The sequence below is a fragment of the Cervus canadensis genome, chromosome 2 (assembly GCF_019320065.1).
Source record: "Cervus canadensis isolate Bull #8, Minnesota chromosome 2, ASM1932006v1, whole genome shotgun sequence".
Taxonomy (NCBI): domain Eukaryota; kingdom Metazoa; phylum Chordata; class Mammalia; order Artiodactyla; family Cervidae; genus Cervus; species Cervus canadensis.
In genome coordinates, this window is record NC_057387.1 from 17,127,157 (window position 1) to 17,145,528 (window position 18,372).

At 40.6% G+C, this 18,372-nt stretch overlaps 1 protein-coding gene across 2 annotated transcripts in view; it reads right to left on the reverse strand.

Annotated features, from left to right (window-relative positions):
• The window catches only part of RNF115 (ring finger protein 115), a 66,099-nt gene extending 47,742 nt beyond the window's left edge, over positions 1-18,357 (reverse strand). Inside the window, exon 1 of one of the 2 annotated variants that reach the window (XM_043456787.1) lies at positions 18,119-18,357. In XM_043456787.1, coding sequence (XP_043312722.1) covers positions 18,119-18,220 — 102 coding nt within the window. In that variant the 5' untranslated portion in view covers positions 18,221-18,357. The remainder of the gene's footprint in view (positions 1-18,118) is intronic. The other variant, XM_043456795.1, reaches the window with a different exon arrangement.
• Positions 18,358-18,372: the final 15 nt, after the last annotated feature.

Consider the following 18,372-nt stretch of genomic DNA (forward strand, 5'->3'; position numbering starts at 1 on the left):
AGACGGGGGTCCGATCCCTGGGTCAGGAAGATCCCCAGGAGAAGGAAATGGCTACCCACTCCAGAATTCTGGCCTGGAGAATCCCATGGACAGGGGAGCCTGGCGGGCTACAGTCCATGGGGTCACAAAGAGTTGGACGTGACTGAACAACATTGGGGCTGATAAGAAAGAATATACTTCAGAGGTTGCTTTACCACAATTTTAAAAAGTATATTTTAACTATTAATACCTATTAAAATAGATCTGGAAAAGACATCTTCAACTATTTTCTTGCTCGCTATATTTTCTAAACCCCAAAGTTCGTCTTATCAGAAGGAAAAGTAAGCTGTATTTGCCTACTCAAACAGAGTTAGAAATGTAACTCAAACATTCAAATGCTTTCTTAAAAGAGGCATAAAGAAAAAAATCAATCCCTTCTGTCAAGAAGATTAGTTTGGTGAGCAGTCAATGTAAGAAAAACATTTAAATTTAATAAAACAATTGCTTTAAGCAATGCACACTGGGAATATAAACAAATACCGAAGTTCTCCTGAGGGAATCAGGGAAAGCTTTATCTGAAACAGAGACTTAAAATATTAGTCTATTTGCTCAATAAAAAAGGAAATTATGAGTTAAAAATCATAATAGAATATAGCATGCATGGTGGTTGGAGGGGAATGGTATGATGAGTGTGAATAGGCAGGCTGAAACCAGACTATGGAAAACTTAGATTACCATGAAATTTATCCTGTAGAGCAGAAACTCTCAACCTTTTTTCTTCTCTACACACATGAAAGATGAGAAACACTAATAATGGGCATACTGTGAATTACCCCAGGCAGAAAATAATCTGGAGAACATATAAATTCCTGAGCCCCTCCCTCTGCTTCTTCATCCCCTATCCTCCCAGGTAGCAGTAACTATATTCCTTTCTCTCCCACAAAGAAAGTTATCTGAAAGCAAGTGAGATGGCCTACAGAAGGCTACCTTAAATCTATTTTAATGTTTAAAGTTAAAAAGAAAAAAAATCAATTAAAAAATGTTGTGATTTGTGATTTGCATCCCAATGTCAGGTCCTCCTCTTTCTTTTCTCTTCCTCTCTCATTCATTCCCATTGTTTTACATGAAAAATAAAAAAATAAAAATAAATAAATATCCTCTAGGTGCAACAACTCCCAAATGTGTTATCTCCAACCCACGTCACTCTTCTGGACTCCAGATTCATTTATCCTCAAATGTATTCTCTCTCATGCTCTTTCTCTCTTACACACACACACTTATCAAGAGGTGGCATATCAAATTTGTTCATACTAGAAAAGTCGGGAGCCACTCCCGACTCCTCCCTCTCTGTCATCTTCCACATCCAACCACCAAATCCTGGGACTTCTACTGAGGAACACATTTCTCAAATCTACTCCTTGCCTTTTTGCCACACTATCATAACCCAAGCCAGCACTGGCTCTAAACAATGAATAAGTTCCCTCTTAAGTGCTGTCCTGCTTCTCTTCCAGGCTCTTCCCATCTGTTCTGCGTGATAAAGTCAGAATGATCTTTCTAAAACATAAAACAGACCATATCATCCCATCTTAAAACCATTCAACTATTTCCAGAAACACTAAGAATAAAATTAAACTCTTAAAAATGACTTGCAAGGCCTTGATTCAGCTGGTCCCTGTTTAACTTGCCAACCTCATTTTAGGCTACGCTGCCTCAGTGAATTCCAGCCACAAAGACCTTCTTTCAATCATTCTAATTCATCAAGCTGATCCCTGCCTCAAGCTTTCACACATTCTGCTCCTACAACTGAAAACATTATTCCCCTAACTCTTTGCATGGCAAGGGACTTCCAGTCTTTTAGGGCTCCATTTTGAGGTCATGTCAGAAACCCCTCTTTCACCATTCAGTCTAAAGTGCCTTCCTCTTTTTCGAAAAGAATTTATTTATTTTTGGTTGCACTGAGTCTTTGTTGCTGTGTGTGAGCTTTCTCTAGTTGCAACAAGCAGGGGCTCCTCGTCGTTGAGGTGCATGGGCTTCCCACTGCAGTGGCTTCTCTGGTTGCAGAGCACAGGCTCCAGGCACACAGGCGTCAGGAGCGGTGGTGCAGGAGGCGCAGCCATTCTGCAGCGTGTGGATTCTCCCGGACCAGGGATTGAACCTGTGTCCCCTGCATTCACAGGCAGATTCCTACCCACCTGTAACACCAGGGAAGTCCCCTCCTCTTCTTATTTTCTCCTATGGCACCTAATTCATTCCTTTATAGCACTTATCACAGTTTGTAATTATATATTTGTTTAATGCTTTCTTAATATCTGTAACCATTCAGAAAGCTTTAAGTTTCATAAAGGCAGGGTTCAGATCAATTTTGTTTACCATTATATCTCTAAGACAGTCTGGTACTCAATAAATACTTACTGAATAAACAAACCTGAAATTACTTGCCACACACCTCACAACTAGGAGTCAAAGTACCAGAATCTAATACAATCAGAGAATGGTTAGAGTGAAAGTAAACAATTAAAAGAGCTGGAAGTTTAAGAAGTTGGGGCCTGCTCAGGGGATAGTGAAGCCTAAGATTTCAAAAGAAGCAATGTTTTGGATGATCACAAAGTCCAAGATAAAGCTATGAGAGTAGGTGGTGTAATAATTATACAATTATCATTGTATAATCACATTTATTTCATAATCAACATTAAGCATGTATAGAAATATTATACATGTATTTTTTAAATTTTTAATTGGAGGATAACTGCTGTACAATATTGTGTTGGTTTCTACCATACACCAACATGAATCAGCCATAGGTACACATATGTCCCCTCCCTCTCAAATCTCCCTCCCACCTCCTAACCCTCCCCACCCCTCTAGGTTGTCACAGAGCACCTGATTTGAGCTTGGTGCATCATGCAACAAATTTTCACTATCTATTTTACATATGCTAAGTTATGTTCCACGCCACTCTCTCCATTCACCCCATCCACTTCTTTCCTCACTGTGTCCACAGTCTGTTCTTTATGTCTGCATCTCCACTGCTGCCCTGCGAATAGGCTCCTTGATTCCATATATAGGTGTTAATACACGTTATTTGTTTTTCTCTTTCTGATTTACTTTATTCTGTATAACAGGCTCTAGGTTCATCCACCTCATTAGGACTGAATGTGTTCTTTTTCATGGCTGAGTAATATTCTATTGTGTATATGTACCACCACTTTTTTATTACTTCATCTGTCGATGGACATCTAGGTTGCTTGCATGTCCCAGCTATTGTAACAGTGCTACAGCGAAAGCTGGGGTGCGTGTGGCTCTTCGGTTACGGTTTTCTCAGGGTATACGCCCAGTGGTGGGATTATTGCGTCATATGGCAATCCTACTCCTAGTTTTTTAAGCACTATCCATTATGTTCTCCCTAGTGACAGTATCAATTTACATTCCCACCATGGAGTAAGTAAGGTCTTTAAAGGGTCATCTACCCTAATCCTGAGCTTTCAATGATGTTTAGAACTGTGATAAAAAGAAAATAATTTCAGAAGGTAGATATCATAATTGGGAAGACAGAAGAGAGACTTGAAGCAAGAATCACACTGATTTAGAGTAGAGAAATGTAGAAGTTCTCTCTTCGTGATCCCAGACATAGTTCTAAGAACCAGATCACTGAATCTGGAGAGCCCTGTGACTTCTTTACCTATAGAATACTGAGCTAATTCCAGACAATGCTCTTAACTGCCTAACAGTTTCTGCTTTCTGAGTGTTAAAGCCCTGAGCAGCAACACAAGTCTGGGCTACTCTGCTGGACAGCAAGCAAAGAGGAACTAAAGAACCTCTTGATGAGGGTGAAAGAAGAGAGTGAAAAGCCTGGCTTAAAACTCAACAGTCAAAAAAAGATCATCATGACATCCAGTCCCATCACTCCATGGTAAACAGAAGAGGAAAAAGTGGAAACAGTGACAGATTTTACTTTCTTGGGCTCCAAAATCACTCCAATCAATGACTGCAGCCAAGAAATAAAAAGATACTAGCTCCTTGGAAGAAAAGCTATGACAAACCTAGACAGCATATTAAAAAGCAGAGACATTAACTTTGTCGACAAAAGTCTGTATAGTCAAAGCTATGGTTTTTTTCAGTAATCATATAAGGATATAAGAGTTGGACCATAAAGTTGAGTGCCAAAGGATTGATGCTTTTGAATTATGGTGCTGGAGAAAACTCTTGAGAGTCCCTTGGACAGCAAGGAGATCAAACCAGTCAATTCTAACGGAAATCAAACCCTGAATATTCATTGCAGGGACTGATGCTGAAGCTCCAATACTTTGGCCACCTGAAGCAAAGAGTCGACTCACTGGAAAAGCCCCTGATGTGGAGAAAGATTGAGAGCAGGAGAAGGGGGCAACAGAAGATGAGATGGTTGGATGGCATCATCAACTCAACAGACGAGTTCAGGAAACTACGAGAGATAGTGAAGGACAGGGAAACCTGACATGCTGCAATCAACGGGGTCACAAAGAGTCAGACACGACTTAGCAATTAAACAACAACTCTGCTGGACAGAAAGGTCACACAGACAAGCACTGAGACATCAGAGAAGGACTGGATTGTAAGAGGGAAAAACTACCTTGGAGGTCCATCCCAGTAGGGCCTTCAGACGGTTCCCTCTAGTTTTGAGGACTACAAACATATGAAAGATCTCAAATGAGAACTGACCAGCTCAACTCTATAAATCCACAGGAACATGAAAGATAATACTGTTTCAAGTCACTAAAGTTTGGGGTGACTGTTTAGGCAGTAAGAGAAAACCAGAATATTGACCAAGGGATGAAGAGCTTTGAATCCTGCTCTTTTTTGAATTTAAAACCACATATTCTTTTCATTACACCTCACTGATTGACAATAATTACCCTTTAAAAGAAAGGAATAGGAACTATAATTTGCTGATGATTGAATGGAAAAGTTTATGTCAAGGCCAAATGAGGACTTGGGAGATTCAGCAACCTTCCAGCCCCCTCCTCTCCTTAACAGGAGAGCATTACCCTGATGAACACACATTCCAGGGTCTGAAACCTTCTATCTTACAAGATCAGAAATTTAATCTAGCACCTAGAGAAGACCTGTCTCTTAAGAGGAAGATTCACATAAAAACAAATTAAGAGGCCATGTATATAAAAACCAGAATGCCAATTTAATTTCAATGAAAAAGTGTTACCGAGTGGCTCATTTACTTTTACTATTCAGCACAGTCTTCCTCAATAAATAATTCTACCTGAACAGAGGAAAGACACATGAATAGAGGAGTTTTGGAATCAAGACCTGAATTCTAAACTCAAGTCTCTATTTATTAGTTGTATTATTATAAAGGTTAAGCTATTTGCAAATTACCTAATTCAATGATTGCCACATTAGACATATAATATAGCTATTATAGTTATTCCAGGTTATAATCACCTGTTAAAAAAGCAGAGACTCAGAGCAGTAGGCAACTGAATATATAGCCTATGTCATCAGGCTAAGATAGCCTAATATATCCATTTCCACTATCAGCATAAAACCAGATTCTCAAAATAACAATTATCTGTGTTTCTTCTCCCTCTGAGCAGGAAGAAAACAGCATATGTTTGCCTCTGACTCTTTTTTCTATTCTTTCACTGCTGATCTACAATTTCCACATCTTCCTCGAACAAGTACATTCTTTCTCCTGTTAGAATATAATACAAAAAAAAAAAAAGAATATAATACAATTACTTGGCTATATTTTCTTACTTACAATCACAATTCAGTCCTGCCCTACACTGATATTACAACCAGACTAGATTTTAAGTATTTATCTCTTGGGTCACTTCTAAAGATGGCTAACTTGGCATTTTAATTTTTCCTAATTTTTTTTCAGAAGTAATGTTAAATTCACTTTGGGGGAACATCCATGAATTAAGGAGAATTTCTAAGAAGATCAAACAAGAACCAAACCCAGTCTCTGACTCTACACTCTTCCCACACCCAAGCCTTGGTCCTAGTATATCATCCTGATATATCCAGATAACAGAGTTTTAAATTTTAAGCATAATAGGTTTTGGAGGGGAGGGCAAAAGCAAGGATAAAAGTGAATTAAAGGCTCACTATAGGTCTGGCACTATGCATGTCTCCAAACTAAACTGCTTTCCTTCAGGGTCTGAATATTTACTATATACAACTCCAGTGAAGACACTCAGTGGCAGGTTCACTTGAATGAACTACTTTGGATGATCCACTGCCAGTTTCATCTAAAAATATCCACAAGGAGAAGTATTTTTCACCATTAATAATCTGAATCAGGGACAACTCCCTAAGTACAGCTTAGCCCTGATGTTTACTCACTTAGAAGAATAGTCCTAGAAGACACAAAGCACTCAGAATGTAACTGAAAAGGGACTTTTGCGGTTTTTCTTTTTCTGTGTGTGGTTTTTAGGGGGAAAGGATGGTTTTAATACATTATTTTATTTTCCTTCTTATATTTCATGGGCTAACATCACAAAATGTGAGGTCTTGGTAAAACAATAACCTACAAGCCAAGACTTATTTATATTAAATCCCATACTGTGAAATTTATATACCCTTGAACCTTATGCAAATTTATGTCCAATGTTTATTCATAATATGAGATACAATATAAAAACTTACTACTTATTTTCTAATTCCACAGCTTTGTTTTTCTATGTGTTCACAATCAAAGTCAGTTTTTTATTTTAGATAAAAGAAAAGCCTATTTTCTGTGTCATTTGACAGAATCCAAATCTAAGATCACAATATTAAGTCATTCATGTTCTATTGTTCATATTCTCCAGAGTATCACAAGGCAAATTACTGGGACTCCTAATTAGAAGGATTAGGAACAAACTGAAACACACCACAGTTCCTACCTAGGCTAGAACCCACCATACCATGAATTTCATGTCAACTTACATCTCTAACATCAACCACACTGCTTTTCTCCTAGAGAAAGTGAAAGTTTCTCAGTCTTGTCTGACTCTGCGACCCCATGTACTATATGTAGTCCATGGAATTCTTCAGACCAGAATACTGGAGAAGATAGCCATTCGCTTCTCCAGGGGATCTTCCCAACGCAGAACCAAACCCAGGTCTCCCGCATTGCAGGCGGATTCTTTACCATCTGAGCCACCAGGAAAGCCCAAGAATACTGGAGCGGGTAGCCTATCCCTTCTCCAGTGGATCTTCCCAACCCAGGAATCGAAATGGGGTCTCCTGCACAGCAGGCGGATTCTTTACCAGCTGAACTACCAGGGAAGCCCTTAAGTTTTCCATAATCTCCTATGATTATTCTTTTACAATCCAGGTTACATTTTCTGCCTTTTTAAAAGCATCAAGTGAACCCCAAAACAAAGTTAATAGATCTGAAATAGGCTGGGACTTGGGACCCTTTACTGGAGTGCTTGCACCTGGACAAACTAAGCAACTAAAAGCAAGAGTTTCAGAAAAACATCTGCTTTACTGATTACGACAAAGCCTCTGACTGTGTGAATCACAAAAACTGGAAAATTTTTCAAGAGATGGGAATACCAGACCATCTTACCTGTCTCCTGAGAAATCTATATACAGGTCAAGAAGCAACAGTTAGAACTGGACATGGAACAACAGACTGGTTCCAAATTGGGAAAGAAGTATGTCAAGGCTGTATACTGTCACCCTGCTTATTTAACATATGCAGAAATCATCACGCGAAATATCAGCCTAGATGAAGCACAAGCTGGAATCAAGATTGCCGGGAGAAATATCAATAACCTCAGATATGCAGATGATACCACCCTTATGGCAGAAAGTGAAGAGGAACTGAAGAGCCTCTTGATGAAAGTGAAAGAGTGAAAAAGGTGGCTTAAAACTCAACATTAAAAAAACTATCATCATGCCCTCACTTCATGGCAAATAGCTGGGGAAACAACGGAAACAGTGAGAGACTTTATTTTTTTAGGCTCCAAAATCACTGCAGATGGTGACTGCAGCCAGGAAATTAAAAGATGCTTGCTCCTTGGAAGAAAAGTTATGACAAACCTAGACAGTGTATTAAAAAGCAGAGACATTACTTTGCTGACAAAGGTTTGTCTTGTCAAAACTATGGTTTTTCCAGCAGTCATGTATGGATGTGAGAGTTGGACTATAAAGAAAGCTGAGCACCAAAGAATTGATGCTTTTGAACTGTGGGGTTGGCAAAGACTCTTGAGAGTCCCTTGGACTGCAAGGAGATCCAACCAGTCAATCCTAAAGAAAATCATTCCTGAATATTCATTGGAAGGACTGATGCTGAAGCCACCTAATGCAAAGAACTGACTCATTGGAAAAGAGCATGATGCTGGGAAAGATTGAAGGCAGGAGGAGAAGGGGACAACAGAGGATGAGATGGTTGGATGGCACCACCAACTCAATGGACATGAGTTTGAGCAAGTTCTGGGAGTTGGTGATGGACAGGAAGGCCTGGGGTGCCACAGTCCATGGGGTCGCAAAGAGTCAGACACAGCTAAGCGACTGAACTAAATTGAACAGTAACTGCATATACGTGTAGTTGGGGCAATTATGAATAGTAAGATACAAAAAGGCCACAAACTGACTGACTTTTCGGAGATGCAGGCGGTGTTGGGAACAAAAGCACATGGTACCTGCACACAGCATCACCTGAGGTGGGCAGACCACCTAAACTATGTTTCCTGCCCAACCCACCCATCCACCCCTACCCTTACCTCATTTAAGGAACCACTAGCTCACCTCACCTCAGAAAATGAGCAAGAGCACCTGTTTCTTACTTGAAGCACAAGTCCCGATAAAGCCTTGCCTGAACTTCTCATCTGGCCTCTCATCAATTTCTGTTGATTAATGAGTCCACAGACCCAGGTCGGTAACAGAACTTCTGGGTTCTATTCCCAGTTCCACCAGTTCACGGTCTTTGGGAAGACCTGTTTCTCTATCTGTAAAACTAGAACACAGTTTGTTCTAGACAACAATGTTGTCTTCATTTACTTGTCTCCTCTAACTCTCCTTCAGGAAAACACGAAGTCTCATTCATTCAATTTTTATTTTGAGGTTAAATAATACTGAAGATTTGGGGGGTTCCCAGGTGGCTCAGTGGTAAAGAATCCACCTGCCAAGCAGGAGATGCCAGTTTTATCCCTGGGCTGGGAAGATCCCCTCAAGAAGGAAATGGCAACCACTCCAGTGTTCCTGCCTCAGAAATCCCACGGACAGAGAAGCCTTACTGGCTACAGTCCATGGGGCTGTGAAAGAGAAGAACACAACCTAGCAACTGAACAACAACCACACTTAAGATTAGGATATTCACAGAAGTTTGTTTTATATGTCTTTACTTCCCTAAGTGGAATTTTATTATTAGAACATAAACTTTGTACATGATTTCAGTGACTTTTAATCCCAGGTTATTTTTCTTTCCCCACCAAGTATGCTTTTCTTTCTGCACAATGCTTAGAATGTAGAGCTTAGAATATAATTGCTGAATGAATGAAGGTTGTCAATTTAAGTAAGAAGAGTCTATCAGCCTAAACTGAACATAGGAAGACAAACTTTTCCCTCAGACTATGACGGCACTCAACAGAACTACGGGCAAACTTTTAGGATCACTTACCATTTTATATCTATGCCACCGAGTTGTTCCCCTTCTTGCTGCCTTTACTGTAAGCAAGCAAAGAACACTATAACCAAACCCTTTCTGGCTACACTGTATTAACTTTAACTCTGATAATTCTTGTAATTTAGTCAATTTATTTTTTCCTTAGAAAATCTGGCTTCTTGACCATCTGATCAAATTATATCAAATGACACTTTGTCTCCTGACCTGATTTTCTGCCTTGTTACACAATGAACCAAAGAAAGTTGGTTGACTATATATTCCTGTTTGGAATCCCTGATAATGTCAACCTTTCAGGTCTGGAATGAAGGAACAAAATGATGAAGGTTGTGAATGTTACTATTCTTAGGGAACAAAGGCAGTTCTAATGGCCTGGAACTCAATCACAGCTCTCCAAATATTTAAATTGTATAGGTATCTTTGTATAACACTAAAAAACTGTGGCCTGATGGTAGACTTTTGTTTTTGTAAACTGGTTTTCTTCCTGAATAACAGCCAGGGGGACAATCACTTAATACTTAAGTTCAGAGAACTAATTCACACTCAGTAACAGATTTCTGAAATCCTTTTATGGCACGAGTGTTGCAAGATGAGAAAGACCAATGTTACATTGCTAACCTTATTAAAAACCTTGGGAACTCTGAATTTGCTCATCGAATACAGATTGTATGCTAAAAGAGAATGCTAGTAAAGAACAGTTCTCAAAGCTTTCTAAGAGACTGTTCCAGGGTTAAAATCCTCAGTTTGGCCCAAATAAAATTTTCCATTTCAAAAACAAACAAAAAAGAACCAAAATGCTAGTATATTATTAAAACAAGTCTCCCTAACTGAATTAGCACCTACACTTGGCACAGAATAATAATAAGCCAATAATTTTAGTGATTAGTAAAATAAGGTTGAAAAATTTAGAGAATTAAACACTTTCATTATTCTTATTGGTGAATATTACTTCCAAACACTTTTTAATCATAAATACGCAAATTAAAAACAGCAGTAAAAGCTAATTTGCTGAATTTACCTATTACATGTTATTAAACAAAAAGTAAATGCACCATTATAGTTTTCACACTATATCAGCAATCAAAACAGTAGTTTAGGTTCAGATCTGCACAGCATCAAAGTGAGTGGCAAGTAGGTGAATATAGGATACCTTGCCTAGTTCCTGTGATACTTGTTGAACTCATCAAGGAAAGAGATCAGTACCTTAACAGATTTTCAAGGAAAACAAAACTAACTGGCCTGTTTTGGGGAAAGAGGCTGGGCAATCGATTTAACATACAAGAAAAGTGTGCCTGGTTTAAAATCACCAGTCACTTCTATTTATTATACATGTATCTGTATACCTCTAAGGAACTCTGAAATAACAACTGAACTTAAAAAAAAAAAAAAAGGCTTCAAAAAAATCTTTCAGGATCTAACCTAAACTTTTTTATGTGAAACTGTAAGAACCACCTAAAATGTTTCTATTATGGTAAAGGTCTTATTTCTCTACAAATAAGGACTGCTAGTTCCTACACAACCTTTCAATCAAAGGTTACATAGCTCCATTGCTCTGAACGCCCACTCAAGCTTTCAATGGGCACACCTCAGTATTATTTTACAGTGGGATACACCAAGACAAACTGAGAGGGTCAGATGACTCAACTTCAATCCTATGAACAAACAGTATTAAAACAAGGCTTGATAACTTCAATTCACCAACTCGACCAAGAATTTGGGGAAACTAAAAGTTTAAGCACAAAATCTCCTAAGCTCATGAAAACTCTCAAGAACATTAAGAGAAACAGAGAAAGTAATGCTTAATTAATGTAAAGATGAGCTATAGAAAAACTAAAAGTTAGACTTGGTGTCTGCTTTTTACTTTGTTTTCAAACTGGAATTTCCAGATGTCTTACTAAGTTACATGTTGTGTTACTACTTCAATTAATTTCCAACTGACAAAAAATCTTCATACTTTTAGAAGTTGCCCCACAGTGTGTAACTTGAGAGGCATGATCCAATTCCTCTGGTCTCAGTAACCACAAGGTGAGAAAATGACCCCAAGCGATACTGCTATAATAGAATGCCACTTAACTACTTTCTAAACAATCCTTACCATCAGGGCTTTAGTTAAAATTATCTCAATTTTATCTCACAGAAAACTCTCAACAGGATTCCAGAATTAGAAATCAAAGCTACCCCAGGACAAAACCTTCAGCACCAGTGACACAAGACAATGACTATCCTTTTATCCTTCTACACCTGGGTTCCTGAACCACAGTGCTCTGGACATTTTGGGCCCAATAACTTTTTGCAGTCGGGGCTGTCCTGGTCATTGAAGCAGGTTTAGCAGCATCCCCAGCCTCTATCCACCAGGGGCCAGCCACAACCCTCCCTTTCCCGTAGCTGCGACAACAACCCTGCTGTAGAAAAGGTCTACAGACATTGCCAAATTTCCTCCTAAAAAGTAAAACTGCCCCCAGTTGAGAACCACTGCTCTACATTATCTCCTTTATTAATCAACATTAAGCTGTGGGGAGATGAAAAGAAGTCAGCATTCACAGGCTTATTCTCAGACCCTTCTAATTTGACTAGAGAGAATAAGAAACAATCCACATGGTTTTTCCTCTTCGGATATGATGGCTGTCTGAGAGACCTCAGCATCCTCTCCCTTAATGTAAGCAAAGGTCATAAAAAGCCAAGTAAACATAAAGAAACAAAAAGTATTAGCAACCAAAAAGTGTTACTTCCCCTTAAAAATACAAGGAATTTCACCTGTGGTGAGTCTAAGGTTTTTGTTCTTCCTCATATTGAAAAAAATCCCAAGATTTCCCCAAGATATACATAAAAGTCAACTTATCAGCAGAATCTCAATACCAGAACTAGCCTTCTACCCATAAGAACATGCATATCTTTCTTCTAGCTCCTTGCAGGGAATATAATTACTGACACTGTTATATTCAAACTTCACATGATAGTGGTTGCATTTTGTTCCACCGAAGCCTTTTAGGTAAAGATCTCATACCGTTAACACCACTACTTTTTAAAAATAACTGTTGGGTATTCAACTCAAGGGCTTGCTTCCTGATGGCTCAGCTTGGTGGTTCAGCAGTAAAGACTGTCTGCCAATGCAGAAGCTGCAGGTTCCATCCCTGGGTCGGGAAGATCCCCTCAAGAAGGAAAAACCCACGTCAGTATTCTTGTCTGGGAAATCCCATGGACAGAGGAGCCTGGCGGGCTATAGTCCGTGGGGTCGCAAAAGAGTCAGACACAACTTACCAGCTCTACAACAATTCAACTCAGAATATTTCAAGAGACATTTAATAAGCAACTGCTATAAAGCACAGAAAGATGCTAGATTATCAAGCAGACTTTTTAGATGGTAAGTCACCAATAGCAGAATTTAAGAAATCTAAATAATTAAAACCTCTAAAATCCAGTTCAAATCACTAATTCCTTCCTTCAGTTCAACAAAACTACTAATATTACTTAAGACACCATTCTAGGATCTTCCTAAGAGTCATGCACCTTTAAAACTCTAGGTCAGATTTCCCTGGTGGTACAGTAGATAGGAATTTGCCTGCCACGGCAGGGGACACAGGTTAGATCCCTGGTCCAAGAAGATTCTATGTCACAGGGCAACAAAAGTCCGTTCGCCACAACTACTGACCCCTGGGTCACAACTACCAGGCCCATATGCCTAGAGCCTGTGCTCTGCAACAAGCCACTACAATGAGATGCCCATGCACCCCAACGAATAGTAGGCCCCGCTCACCACAACTAGAGAATGCCCACACACAGCAACAAAGACCATTGCAACCAAAAATAAATAAGTAAATTTTAAAAAAATAAAAAGCAAGGACAGGGAGCTTAGAGTTTTAAGAATCACAAAGTCTTTAAGAAGTCTACTTTCTAGCTTCTCTTATGGGGTGGTTAGAAAGTTTTCCTGTATTAGAGTCATTACAAGTATAGCACAATAACAATGATTTGTATTGTTGTTTAGTCACTAAGTCGTGTCCGACTCTTGCAATCCCATGGACTGTAACCTGCCAGGCTCCTCTGTTCATGGGATTCTCTAGGCAAGAATACTGGAGTGGGCTGCCATTTCATTCTCCAGGAGATCTTCCTGACCCAGAAAACAAACCTGGGTCTCCTGCATTGCAGGCAGATTCTTTACCAACTGAGCTACAAGGGATTTGTATAGCACCTGGAAAACAAAGAAACAAACTAGGTAATATTACTTATTGATAAGGACGACATTTTATTAGTCCAAAGGTGATATAATAAAGAGACGGAAGAGGGAGAAAAGTTGGCTACTTTCTTCAGGCAAAGCCTCAGAGGTGAGTAATACACTTGCAGTCTTAAGGAGACTGGTCTCCTCTCTGAGTCTAGATACTCTGATCTCCATAAAACACTTAGGAACCACCCTAGTTTCATCAATACTAAAAGTTGTTTACTCTGCATGATTTATCTCACCTGTTCAATGACTCTACAGAATTTAATCTCGTAAGGTAATATTCCCTGACCTTGATTTTAAAAGGGAGAGGATAGTATGGAGTGTAGTTGCATGACACAGTCCTCTGTGGCACCACCCAGTCATCCCTGAGGGGCGTCTCTCAGTGTTGCATACTTAACTCCATCAGTCTTGGCTTCACAGTGTCTCTCAATGGATAGACAGGTGAGGCAGAAGCTTCTGCTATATTCTGAAAATAACTTTAAGTTATTTAAGTATTTCCGCTGTCATCTGATGATCAAAAAACATATAATACCAATTTACCCAATGATACTTAATATAAACTTGAAATACTAGGGCTTCAGACCATATAATCAAAATCCTTTATTTTAAAATCCAAGTTTAGAGGAGGACTCACCCTCTCCCTCCCTAACTCATCTGGAGCCGGCAAAGAAGACAGCTGTAAGGCCCGATTCACCCAATGCCAATCAGAGGAAAATTGGCAAGAGGAGGCACACCTGAATGAAGGATAGAGCTCATGCATTGCTCTGCTTTTGCCTAAGCGCCAACCATGCTGGCCACTTGGAATATGCTGACCTATCTTTGTCCACTTGTCTTGATTCTTCTAGGCGGGAATGCCTCCAAGAAACCTTCCCTGACTCAGACCCCAGCCTAAGTGATCTGCCTCTCCTTTCCTCTTAAGCTATCAGTGGCTTCCTGGATGCACTTGTTTAGAGGCCTCTGGACCCTTCTCTGTTCACTCTCAGCTTGATGCCAAGCAGGGTCCTGTGGGGCTCCTACACATGGAGGCTGTTTTGTGCCCAGTTTCTTATAGGGAAGACTCCAGCCTCCATGACCTTCTCTTGAGTTCCACAGGGCAAAACAATTGCTAATCAAAGGAGGAGCAGCCAATGAACCACCTGAGGCAAGATGAAGGGACCAGAAAGGCTCATCAAGATTAGGAAACCCCAACACCTACCACCTAGGACCCTGCACACAACCCCACCCTCTTGAAATCTTGCAGAAGAGTGCAAGACTGTTACTGCCTTGATCTTTATCATATACCCCTGCCTAACTATATAACGGAGAAGGCAACGGCAACCCACTCCAGTATTCTTGCCTGGAAAATCCCAGGGACGGAGGAGCCTGGTGGGCTGCCGTCTATGGGGTTGCACAGAGTCAGACACAACTGAAGCGACTTAGCAACAGCAGCACCAACTATATAACCTCTCCCTACTCACCAGGGAAAAAGTTGGCTTGAAACTCAAAATTCAAAAAACGAAGATCAAGGCATCCAGTCCCATCATTTCATGGCAAACAGATGGGGAAACAATGGAAACAGTGACAGACTTTATTTTCTTGGGCTCCAAAATCACTGCAGATGGTGACTTCAGCCATGAAATTAAAAGACGGTTGCTCCTTAGAAGAAAAGCTGTGACAGAAGAAAGACTTCTGTCTTTCATACGGAAGAAAAACACAGCGTATTAAAAAGCAGAGAAATCACTTTGCCGACAAAGGTCCATATAATTAAAGCTACGGTTTTTCCAGTAGTCATGTACGAATGTGAGAGTTGGACCATAAAGAAGGTTAAGAGAGGGAAGAACTGATGCTTTCACACTGTGGTGCTAGAGAAGACTCTTAAGAATCCCCTGGACAGCAAGATCAAACCAGTCAATCATAAAGGAAATCAACCCTGAATATCCTTGGAAGGACTGATGCTGAAACTGACACTCCAATACTTTGGCTACCTGATGAAAACAGCCAACTCACTGGAAAAGACCCTGATGCTAGGAAAAACTGAGAGCAAGACGAGAAGGGGACAACAGAGGATGAGATGGTAGGATGGCATCACTGACTCAATGGACCTGAATTTGAGCAAACTCCGGGACATGGTGAAGGACAGGGAAGCCTGGAGTGCTGCAGTCAACACGGTCGCAAACAGTTGACTCAGTGACTTAGTGACTGAATAACAACTCACCAGGGAGGAGGGCACAGTTCTTGAGGCACTAGCCTACTATCCCCCTTTGCCTGGTAAAGTAATAAAGCCACTCTTTCCTTCTCCAAAAAATTTAATTAATTTAAAAATAAAATCCAAGTTTAATATTCACTAAATTTTACTAAAACTATTTTCACTGCAAACAGGGAAACATTTTTAATAAAAAAGAAAATTCCTGAATCATTATTCACTTCTAAAATGAAGACTTCTTTGAAACCTAACAACAATACCACTGAATAATATTTTCATTCTAAAATCTCAAAAAAACTGAGTAGCCATTGCCCTTTTGTGAAGAACACTTACAACACAGAAATCTCCATTTGTAAGGGTTTGTCCCTCTTTGCACCAGAAACAGAAGGATAGTGAAATCTCAATTCTTATCAATGGAGAAGTCCTGACTTAAATCTGCAATCATGCTTGTTCACCGTGTTTTGCATGATAATCTGCCAAAACTGGTCTCCCCTCTTCCCCAAAGTATTCTGTTTCTAGCTGAAGATGTTATTTAATGAGATGGCTTTATAGTCATTTCAGGGAGAGATTCAGTTTTCCTTGGCATCTCCCCTGTATACAGGAGGTATACATGTTGTTATACTTTTTTCTCCAGGAAAAAATAAAAAATAAAATTCCCTTCACGATTTCCCCCTCATTTCTTAGTACCTCCTTTCTAAAAGAAATTTGTCTTCTTATCTGAAAGGATCCAAATCAAAAACACACGAAGTTGAGATAGACAGATCAAGATTAGCAGTAAGGAGCAGTATGGCAAAAAGCAGACAGACACAAACACAGCCAAAAACCAGCAAGCAAAACTAAAACAGCATGTAGATGAAACTATGACTACAAAATTGGGGGTGGGGCAAATAGTGAAGAAAGAAAATGCTTTAAGAGCCTGAAAAAGCACAACCTTTAGGCAAAAAGGCTCTACCTTTAGGCACTTTCTCCCTGGCCTCCATTGGTGTTTCTTAAGAAATAAGATATACAGACACACTTTAGTAGGCTTTCTTACAGATTTTATCAGAGACGCTGTAAACACCAAAGGAAGTTGTTAGGCACCCTGACTTAAGGCTGAACACAGATACTTCTAAGGAGAAAAACAATCATAACTAGCTAACGATGGTTGGCCAAAGGCAGGATTAACATTCATCCTGGTGGGTCTATAGCCCAAGCCAAAAAAGCCTGTGTGGTTTCGGTGTTGTAGCTGGCGAGCTTGCTGCAGAAGCACTTTTTTTCACAGCCATAGCACTACCTCTCTAGGGACTAACAAAATCTGGCAGAGAGTAGTGAAAACCAATTTTACATTAGATGATGCAGTCCCCAGCATTCTGTCCTAGATCTTTTTTATTAAGCGAAGAGAGAACCAGAGGAGGAAGGGTGAGTAAGGCAGGTGGTGCGAAAGACACTGGCAGCATGACAATCAAAATAAGCAAGTTGAAACAATATGTTCTGCCTTCTTCCTAAAGCCATTTCCTTCAATAGTGATAGGGAGCGCAGGCAGTCTGCAAGTCATTAGCACACTGCTGTTTTCACTTTCAGAAGAACACTGGAAACCCCTGAAGAGCAAAATCCCCATCTCCATTCCAGTTACCTTCCAACCCTCTCTTTCTCTCCGCGTTTTCTTGCTTCCTTTCCTAGGGACGACCGAATAAGGACAATTCTCGGCAATCCGCTATTTTGCTTTAATGAGGAGGGGGAAGGGGGAGGGTCTGGTAAAAAGTGGAAAAGGAATAAAGGTGAGAGGCAACAGCGGAAAGAATATCGAATTGCAGGAAAACAGAGGTCATCGTGGGAAGGAGACAAGGTGAAGAAGAGTGCATGAAAACAGGGGACATGTCAGAAGAAAACTTGCTAAAGAAGGTCAAAAAAATTAAAAATGGAGCGCGGGAGGGGGGAGGGAGGAGCTGGTCAAGAGGGGAGAGAAAGTGAGGGGCAGGTGGAACATCCGAGCGAGAGTTGCGGAGCCTGGGCCGAGACGCCCGGGCAGCAGGGTACTGGAGAGACCGATGTCAGGTGAATCGGGGTTGTATGGGAAGCTTAACCCCCACTCCAGGACATCTGGGAGAGGAATCCGGGCCGATGCCCGAGCGCAGAGAAACCGGGCTCTTACCGGTAGTTTGGGGCTGACCTCGCCCTTGCAAAAGTGGCAGAAAAACCGGTGCGCGGCAACCGCAGAGCCCGCGCCGGCCCCGGCCGCCGAAGCCTCCGCCATTTTTCTCTTTCGCCACGGCTGTCCGAGAGGGCAGCCGGCCGGTCTTTCGCCAGGCCGCTACCTCCCGGCTGCTGTCGCCTCCTCGGCCGCCGCCGCCGCTTCCTCAGTGCTGCCAGCCTCTCCAGAGCCCGCGTGAGTCACATGAGTCCGCC